We start from the raw sequence: 9,618 nt of genomic DNA, 5'->3' as shown, positions 1-9,618 counted from the left end.
TGTGTGTGTGTGTGTGTGTGTGTGTGTGTGTGTGTGTGTGTGTATTATTACCAAGAATACCCAATCAAATGGTTTTTCAGATGATTTTAGTGCCTAGTTCTAAGTCTTTCTATTTCATCCTCAGGTTGTTCTGTATAAATTGTGCTTTATAAATTGTTCTTCTGTCTCTGCTTAGTCACTTTACATTAGTACATCTAAGTCTTGAAGCTGTTCTGAAATTTCTTCACAGTTCAATAATACTACTTTCTCTAGCTGCTCTTAACAGTTGTTATATTCTCTCTCTATCTCTTTCTCCGTCCCCCACCCCACCCCCCTTTTCTTCTTAACCTGAGAGATATCAGTTGGATCAATGAATCCACTGTTGTTTTAAATAGCATTTCTCCGAGTGTTACTCAGAGTATTTTTTTTTTATTCAGGAGTATTTTTTGGTATGTCATTGTAAACATATGTTTCTGAATTTGAATACTGCTTGTTCATATTGAAGATGGACTTTTATAAATGAGGCTTTCTGTGAGAAGGGGCTGGCTTTCAGAAATCACAGGCTTGGGCAGGATTTAATGTTCAGAATGTTAGAAGGGGAATATCTAGAAACTGGTAAATAGAGAGTTATGATAAGCTGTGGGACAAATGAAGGTTTTTTAAAAATAAAATTTTGTGGTAATGAATGCACTATATATTTTTAAATAATGCGTAGAACACATAAACTTCTACAGCAAATTAGTGAAGAAAAAGAAGAGATTAAAGCTTAGAAAGAAGTCATATATTTCATCTTAATATTTTTTAAACTGATTTCTTATATTTTTTACAACTTAATTATCTAAAAATATTTCTTCGCCTCTCCTACCCAGTGAGTCTCTTCCCTTTTAACAAAAATTTAAAAAGAAAGAAGGAAAGAAAAGCAGTTCCGAAAAACTAACCAACTCATCAACCAGGTCTGATAGTGTTACACAGTGTTCCCAGAGATGGGAAAGGGAGCTAAATTTTCCCATCATGTCTCTTTCTCTTTTGCCACCTTTGGTCATTCCAATAGTGCATAACATTTAGTTTAGTGTTAAAGAATGCTTTATGTTGGGATTTTATTGGTAGTTTGTTTATTTTGCAGCAATGCTTAAATTTATGTTAAAGAGCAGGCAAGTAACACATTCATGTTCGATGCATTCATTATTGTGTATTACCGAAGAGTTAGAGGAAGTTTCAAGTTTAGTGTGATAAAAGAGACCTACCATAATCTCCCTTTAAGATAACCCCAACAGAACATATTTTGGAATGAAAGGTTTAGAGCTGGAAATGATTTCTCTTGTTGTCAACAAGTTCAATAGCCGCCCCCCCCCCCCCCCCCCCAACATTTTCTTTTTAACATTTCATAGTGGCATACTTAGCCTTAAATTAGAGTAAAATTTTGTGGGATAATTTAGAAATACAAATTATAAAAATAAGTATTGAACATGTCTAAATGGATTTTTTGAAGTCAGTTTGCTGTTAGATTTTTTTTTTTTTTGGTACCCTAAATGTGGAATAAAAGAAACTTCATCAAATTGATGTAGCAGTTGTTGGTATAAATGACCCTCCTACCCCCCACCCTTTTTAAAAATGTCTGTGTCAGTCAAGCTTATAAAATCTTATTTTCCTTACTAACGATTAAAAAAACAACAACCCTAAATCATCTCAGTTTTAATGGGAGTACTGCCTTATAATGTCTGCTTCTTTTTCTTGTGCCTTTTCTCTAAGATTATCTCTAGTTTACACTGATGTCTTTGTCTATAGTTGTTTACCTGATATCTCCCCCATTGGACTATGACCTCCTTGAGGATAGGGATTACTTAGAGATGAGAAGTTGGATATTACTTTTTATTTTTTGGTTTACTTTTCTTTGTATCCCCAGCATGTAGCAGTGCTTGCCTCATAGTAGACATTTTATGAAATGTTTGTTGACTTTCATACTGTCTAATCTCAGATATACCATTGCTAGAGAAGTTGTCAAAAATAGCTCCTTTCCATGTACACTTAAAAGTTTTGCCTTTGCTTATGAAATCTCTCTGCCTGGTCTCTCACTGCCCCAGTCCATCCTGCATTAGAAAGCTCAGTTCTGATCATCTTGTTCTCCTACTCAGTCAACTCCAGTTGTTTCTAATTACTTGCGGGATTAAATATAAAATCTACTGTTTATCTTTCAAAGTCCTTCACAACCTGACCCCTTCCTCCATTTCCTGTCGTTGTCTTATATTATTAAAGTAAATAATTTCTCTCCCCAAACTCTGTAATCCAGCTCCACTAGCCTACTTTGAATCCCTGTGATACTCCGTTTTCCCTCTCTTTGCTTTGGCATGGCTCAAATCTCTCAGCTGACCTGGCTTCCTTCAGCATTTTGCTCAAGTCCTACCTTCTCCAGAAGGCCTTTGGATCTGTGTCATCAACCACTATTCTCCCCTCCCAGTACTTTTCCTCTGAAATTACCTTCCATTTATTGGGTGTGTGTGGAGGGGTGGGGGGAAGGAGGTGGTTGTTGGCACGTTCTCTGCACCACCTCCACCCCGCTTAGAACAGGAGGTGCTTGGGAGTAGGAGTTTGTCTTTATGCCAGTCTTTGTGTCTCAGAAGCACTTACTACATAGTCGGTACTTAGGACCTACCATATTGTTGAGTGACTGATTCACTCCCATCAACCATGCGTGCAGAAGTTGGTGGGGCTAGTAAACAAATTGTTACATAAAGTGCTTTAAAAACCTGTTTTTCATTCTTATCCTTAGGGTTTTATAAGTTCAGTTTAAGATATGGTAGTTCATCAGTGATGGCTGGTAATTCTAATAGTTTATTATTTTTTGGTCTGGACCTGTGATTTTATCAGTCTTGAGAACTCTTGGTGTGAAAAGTCTATCCACTGATACAAGTCCAGCTTGTCTGTAACTTAGAATCTTAGGGAATTGCTGAGGACACTGAAAAATCCCTGTTTTCCTAAGGCCTCACAGCTAGTATATGTCAGATGCAATTGTTGATTCCAAAGGCCAATCCACCTCACCTTACTGCATTTTCCTTTTCAAAATTTGGAGGAATATCATCATGCCAATGAAAAGGAAGGAGTACAAAATTAACAGATAATTCTCCATGAAATTTTTGATATTTGGTTTTCTAGATCTTGGTGCTTGTTTCATTTTTTAATTTCACTTAAATTTTTTAAAAATTAGTTAACATTCCTCCCACACTTAACCCCCCATCCCATGGATAGTCAAGAAATTGATGCTTTATTGCTATAGTAATTTTGGAAAAAAATTAATGGTCATTAGTTTCACATCTATTTGAACTGTATCTTTGTCTCACAGCTTATGCCTTTTGTAAATGTAGTGAAAATTATTATACAGGAATTCTTGCTTTGTAATTCATTTAATTCTCTATAATCTTCTGGAGAAGTCATCCTAATCAAGAAGTTTAGTAACTTTTGATTTTTAAGTTGTGTAGTAACGCAATTATATTTTTAAAGATATTGCAGAAACACTTCACTTCCTTCTGTGTGGGGCCTCCAATGGCAGTTGCCAGGAACAAATTGATCTTGTTCCACGAAGTCCTCAAGAACTTTATGAGCTGACATCTCTTATTTGGTAAGTTTGAAGACAGTAAGTCCAACATATATTGCTTAAGAAATTCTCTCCTCTTTACAGTTTATACACCACATAACTTGTGAACATGTACAGGTAGAACACTGCTTGTGTTCCAAGATACAGATCTCACCATGTCCCTCCTAAGGTCAAGGTGGCTTCCTCTTACTAGGATTGAATATGGACTCTTGTATTAGGAGTTTCAATGTAGGTGCCAGTCTCCATTTCCAGGCTTTTTATGCAATTTTCTCTTCATCTACTCTCCAGATTAACTAGACTATCCAACTTGCCATGCCTCACACATCATATGGATTTTGCACAGACTACCCCATCTCCTCCACCCACCCTCATGCTTATAGTACCCTCTGTCTTCACATTCACATCTTAGCTTTTAACTGCCTTCAGCAGTTAGTTTAAATATAACCTAATATATGAGATATTTGTTCATTCCCCCCCTGCCCAGCAGCTAGCACCTTCCTGCCAATTTTGCCTCATACTTATTCTATGTGTGTGTATTTTATCTACTTAATTTGTGTATGTGTTGTTTCTCCTAAATGAATGTAAGTGCCTTCAGAGAGATTCTCAACACCTAACAGTGCCTGGCATGTAGTGCTTAATAAATGTTTTTTTTTTTTTAATTGAAATTACAAATTCTTCTTTCTAGTGTACTCCTTTATAAATAAAAATTCATAATGCAGGAAGTTTTCAAAATATTGGTATGTTCTTTTCAGTGAATTGATGCCATGTTTACCTAAAGAAGGAATTTTTGCTGTTGATACCATGCTAAAGAAGGGAAGTGCACAAAACACTGATGGGGCAATATGGCAGTGGCGAGATGACCGGGGTCTTTGGCATCCCTACAACAGGATTGATAGCCGGATAATTGAGGTAGTAGTTTCAGTACATTTTAAATTGATGTATTGAGTCAGGGAATTTTAATTGTTTCCTTATCTCTTGTGTATAACTCAGATATGGGCATCACATTATCCTTTTGTCATTTGTCAAACTGACTTCATGATTATGTGAGATGATTTCAGCAGATAAAGAATTCTGTTCCCTTTGAACTTATTAAGAATTTGCCCATGGGCATCTCTTGACTCTAGTTTCCTCAGCTTTAAAAGTGAGGGGGTTGATTATTTGTTTTTCTCCCCTTTTCTTGAAAAGAATCTCTAATCTTTTGTAACAGCTCAGAGAGTAGTGCCATATTTCTGAATATGTGCTGTGTTATGGATTTCTACTTCTGTTAAAATTTTGTAAAAATCTTCATGTTCCCTAAGTTTCAGGGAAGCTTGGAAATTTCATCTTTTCAGGACATTGTTTTCCTCATCCATAAAAAGAGGGTCCTTCAACCTCTAAATCTCAAAATTCAGTACTATCAAGCAGATTTCTAAAAATTAATTATTTTTATATTGGTACATTAAAAACTAAGGTCTTTGTGGACAGTTTTCTTAGACTGAGCATCTAGGAAAACGTTAGAAGGATGATCCTTTTCCTTCCTTATTTTTGTTACATCTTCTCTATTAAATAGTTCTCTCTCTGAGCGTGTCATTTCCCAAATCATAAGGTTGTCTTTGCTTTCTGGAGGTACCTATTCTCTCTTCCAAGAATGCATGTCCAAGAAATTTACATACTCTTATTTTTCTTTTGTTCATAATACTTAGAGTTTCAAATAGAAATAGGGTAGAGCAAATTAAATTAAGACATCCAGTGTATTTTAAGTTTCTAATTTATTTCAGGCATATACTCGATTGATGTTTATATTTAGGATGTTTCCTTTTTTTGCTTTTAGGCAGCTCATCAGGTCGGTGAGGATGAGATAAGCTTGTCCACCTTAGGGCGAGTTTATACTATTGATTTTAATTCTATGCAGCAAATCAATGAAGACACCGGAACTGCACGTGCTATTCAGAGAAAACCTAACCCATTAGCCAATACTAACACTAGTAAGTACCCTTTGAATTAAAAATAACATTAAATATTATACTATATTGGACTTATGAAAGAAGATGCTGTCCATTGTCAGAGAAACAAATGACAAGTAGAAATAAGCATAATACAGTCTTCTATATGTATGAGTATATGTGTGTATATTTATAGATATCTATGTACCGGTATAATGTGTGTGTGTGTGTATATATACATCCTTACATAGAGATAATTGTAGCCTTCTGTGGGGGACTGGGGGGAATTAAAAAGTACTCAGCAGAGAACAAAAGAAAACCTACAAGGAAAAAAAGCTATACAGCTTTGAAAATATGTGTAGTATTTATTATATGTCTTCTTGAAATGGAAATTTGTAGCTTTATATTGAATCTTCCCTTTATGTTCTGCTGTGTGCATGGCAGTGTTTTTTTTTTCTTATTTTGTACTTAAAATTTAAAACAAAAATAAAATTTAAAAAATACCTTAAATTACATAAAGGAATGGAGCTGTTATTGAAGTGTTATCCATGCATTGGCCATGTCTGTTTTGTACCTGTATATTTTTCTCCTACATTGAATGATTAATCAAATCCTTTCATTCTGTTTCTAGTTAGGACATTTATTCTCCCTGTTCCTCAGTCTTCTTTCCAGAACCAGTCTCTGCAACAAGGATTCTTAACTTGGGGTCAGCAGAGTCCCGAAGGGGTTTGGGGCTGGGGGGATGTGTCCATGAATTTGAATGAAAAGAAAATTACATTTTTATATTCTTTAGCATTTTTTTAAGTCATTTAAAAACATAACCTTGAAAAGGGTTCTGTAGAATTTGCTTATGTAACAGTGACCCTGTTAGGGTGAAATACCCCTCCTGTGTCCTTTTCTATTGCTGAAATCTACCTCAAATCCTCCAAGTTTACCCTAAGTTCTGGAGTGTTTTTTTTTTTTTAAATGAAAACGCAGATCAGACTACATTAGGGGGATGCCTTCTTTTCCTCATTCCTAGCCACATCTCTTTTAAGGCCTCTCTTTCATGGTTATTGTGGAGAGTGTTTGCTTCCCTTTGGGTAGTTCCCTTTTTCAGAGTAATAGCCCAAATAATTTTCTTTTTCCTCTCCTCAGCAGATGGCAGTAGTTGATCCTATCCTGTCTTCCTCCTGACTTAACTCTTTTTCTTTTGGCTTCTGTTTATTAACCAAACCACAGTATTCCCATCTCTCTCTCTTTTTCATTTTTCTAAGTATTCCAGTAATTCCAAGTAATATCACTTCTTGTGGCATAGTCTCGCATGTTGGCAAATGTGACTGGAACAGGATAGCCTGCACAGGGAGTTTCTCAAGGGGAATTCTTTTCTGAGCAGCTTATTCCAGCTCATGTTTTATAGAAGACAATGTAGTGTAACAGACAAAGATCTGGACTCAAATTCAGAAAATCTGCTTCTATTGTCCGTCCTCTGACGCATACCCTGGTTTGTGACTCTGGGCAAGTCACTTAGCCTCTCTTTGCCCCAGACAGCACACCAGGAATGAATTGCAGGACAGTTGACCTACATTTGCATAGGGGTTGTTTCCTTGCCAAGAATTTCCTTTGCTAATGAATTTATAGGGTTAGACCAAAACCTTTTTTTTTTTTTTTAACATTGAAAAATAGTTTTAGTAGAAACTGATTATCTAATTAGCCCATGGCTTGAACTCTTTAATGATTTCTGTATCTATCTTTTAGGTTGTGTAAAACATCTACATTTTCTTTTACAGGTGGATATTCAGACTTAAAGAAGGATGATGCTCGAGCACAGCTAATGAAAGAGGACCCAGAACTGGCTAAGTCTTTCATTAAGACATTGTTTGGTGTTCTTTATGAAGTGTATAGTTCTTCAGCAGGACCTGCAGTCAGACATAAGTGCCTTAGAGCAATTCTTAGGATAATTTATTTTGCAGATGCCGAGCTCCTGAAGGATGTGCTGAAAAATCATGCTGTTTCAAGGTATGTATGTTTTCTGTCTTCTGGTGGCACAGTGGATAGAGTACTGGGCCAGTAAGACTGGAAGAAAGACTTCTCTTCCTGGGTTAAAATCTGGCCTGAGACACTTACTAGCTATGTGACCCTGGCCAAGTCACTTAACCCTGTGTTTGCCTCAGTTTCTCATCTGTAAAATAGAAGGATATAGTAAACCACTCCAGTATCTTTGCCACGAAAACCTCAAAAGGGGTCACAGAGAGTCAGATGTGACTGAGAACGACTGAAGGAAAAAATCTAGACACCTGCCAACATCCTAATTTGGTCCTGAATGTGACTTGGGATTCACTGGGCAAAGAGAAACAGACAGCTATGCTGAGAAAAATCAAGGGATCTTATTCTTTGTGGGTTTTTGGTTGTTTTTAGATTATTTCTCGTTGTATTTCGCATACACATATATACATGATCTTATACTTTAACAACTCAGAATGTTTGGGTGTATAAGCACATACATGTAAGAAATCTTTGTTAAAGTTATAGTGCATCAGCCAAAGTGATTAAACCCTTTATAATTTAATATCTGGGATCGTTGTTTAGTTGAAATTGTTGAGTTTGAGTGAAGTTGTATGCTTCTACATTTTTATGTACTTTTGGTTTTAGTCACATTGCTTCCATGCTGTCAAGTCAAGACCTGAAGATAGTGGTGGGAGCACTTCAAATGGCTGAAATATTAATGCAGAAATTGCCTGATATTTTTAGTGTTTACTTCAGAAGAGAAGGTAATGTTATATTTAATTTCTACTCTCTAGATAATGAGCTAGTTTTTAGTCCTCAGGGTATTTATTAGTGCATGATAATTTTAGCATAAAGAACCAAGACATCTACTTCTCTGCACATCTATACAGAGTAAAATCGGGTGTGACTCGGTAATCTCAAATCCATTGTTCATTTTTTCTGAGGATGGGCCTGGGGATCCTAGATTGAGAACTGGAAAGGCACCTTAGTGGTCATCAGGTCTAGCCTATTCATTTTGTATGAGTAGTCATTTATTCTTTATTAACTGTGGGTGGATGGATTTTCTGAACCAATAGGACATAACCATCTTAGCTTTTTAAATGTCTGGAAAGCCGGGAATAATTAATAAATTTGTAGAGGAAGCATGTTAACAGGGTATAATCATAATAAAGAAATGTAAGTCTTTGTTAGTTAGTTCAGGAAATAATGGGTATATTAGAACAACGCCTTCAGTGCAGTCCTCCTACTTTTAGACAGTTGAAGTTCTAAACCATCCACGGGAGATAGTTTCCCCTTCTTTTTAAAGCTTTGGGACTAGAGGATCACTAACGTCCTTTGCGACTCTCACTTACGGGCTTTTATTTACATGGTCTCTTGAGCTTGGCCGTTTCAGCGTTTCAGTGCTTTGAGTCAATTTTTTATCGAACTCAAATTTCTTCTGCTTTTGTTTAAGCCTTTTGTCCTTTTTCTGGGGACAAATAAGACAGTGCTCACCACACTCTTCATCTTATGCGTTAATGACAGGAAAGAATTCATCTCAGTGAACCACCTCAACTTTTTTTAGCCTTTTTATTGGATTGTAGACAGTTTTTTCACAGAAATTCATCTAAAATTTCATTGCTGGAGGTCACATTCATATTCCTATTAATACAAATCACAATATAGAAGGATTATTTTTCAGGCTTTTTGTGAGTCATTTGTTTATATCCCAAGATCAGGTTAACCTTTTGTGCCTACATAACACATATTGCTGGCTCATTTAGCTTGCAATCAATGACAAACTCTTAGGTCTCTTATTTCTATTTACTTTTACTCCATACTAAATTTCCCAGGGTATAAATTTGTTGAATATAATTTTCACCTTAGTTTTCCCATATGATAGTATTGCCAAGCTCAGTATTCTCCAGCAACATGACAGTGATCTTTTGGTGGTTGGCATGGTTTTTTATCACATTAAATTTCAGAATCATAAGAAATCTATAGATAATTTAGTCCAGTTGCCACATTTTATGGTAAAGAAAATTAAGAAGTCATTTCCTAACTAGTAATGTTACACAACAGGATAGGAATAGATCTGCCTCTGTGTTATTTATCTTGCCTTTCCCTTCTTGGCTTTTCTTTTGCTGACATGAAATTGGGAAC

The 9,618-nt window shown here is 36.0% G+C and overlaps 1 protein-coding gene across 10 annotated transcripts in view; it reads left to right on the top strand.

The window, feature by feature from the left end:
• The window catches only part of TRIP12 (thyroid hormone receptor interactor 12), a 185,227-nt gene that overhangs the window by 134,136 nt on the left and 41,473 nt on the right, over nucleotides 1-9,618 (top strand). For 6 of the 10 annotated variants that reach the window (XM_027876110.1, XM_027876116.1, XM_027876114.1 and 3 more), the window contains 5 exons: nucleotides 3,475-3,592; nucleotides 4,321-4,480; nucleotides 5,379-5,532; nucleotides 7,260-7,488; nucleotides 8,122-8,240. In XM_027876110.1, coding sequence (XP_027731911.1) covers nucleotides 3,475-3,592; nucleotides 4,321-4,480; nucleotides 5,379-5,532; nucleotides 7,260-7,488; nucleotides 8,122-8,240 — 780 coding nt within the window. The remainder of the gene's footprint in view (nucleotides 1-3,474; nucleotides 3,593-4,320; nucleotides 4,481-5,378; nucleotides 5,533-7,259; nucleotides 7,489-8,121; nucleotides 8,241-9,618) is intronic. The other 4 variants (XM_027876119.1, XM_027876117.1, XM_027876115.1 and 1 more) reach the window with 1 other exon arrangement.

This window comes from Vombatus ursinus, unplaced genomic scaffold (genome assembly GCF_900497805.2).
Source record: "Vombatus ursinus unplaced genomic scaffold, bare-nosed wombat genome assembly UNPS02014810.1, whole genome shotgun sequence".
Taxonomy (NCBI): Eukaryota; Metazoa; Chordata; class Mammalia; order Diprotodontia; family Vombatidae; genus Vombatus; species Vombatus ursinus.
Note: the sequence above shows the minus strand (reverse complement) of the source record. Positions and strands in the feature narration are given on the sequence as shown.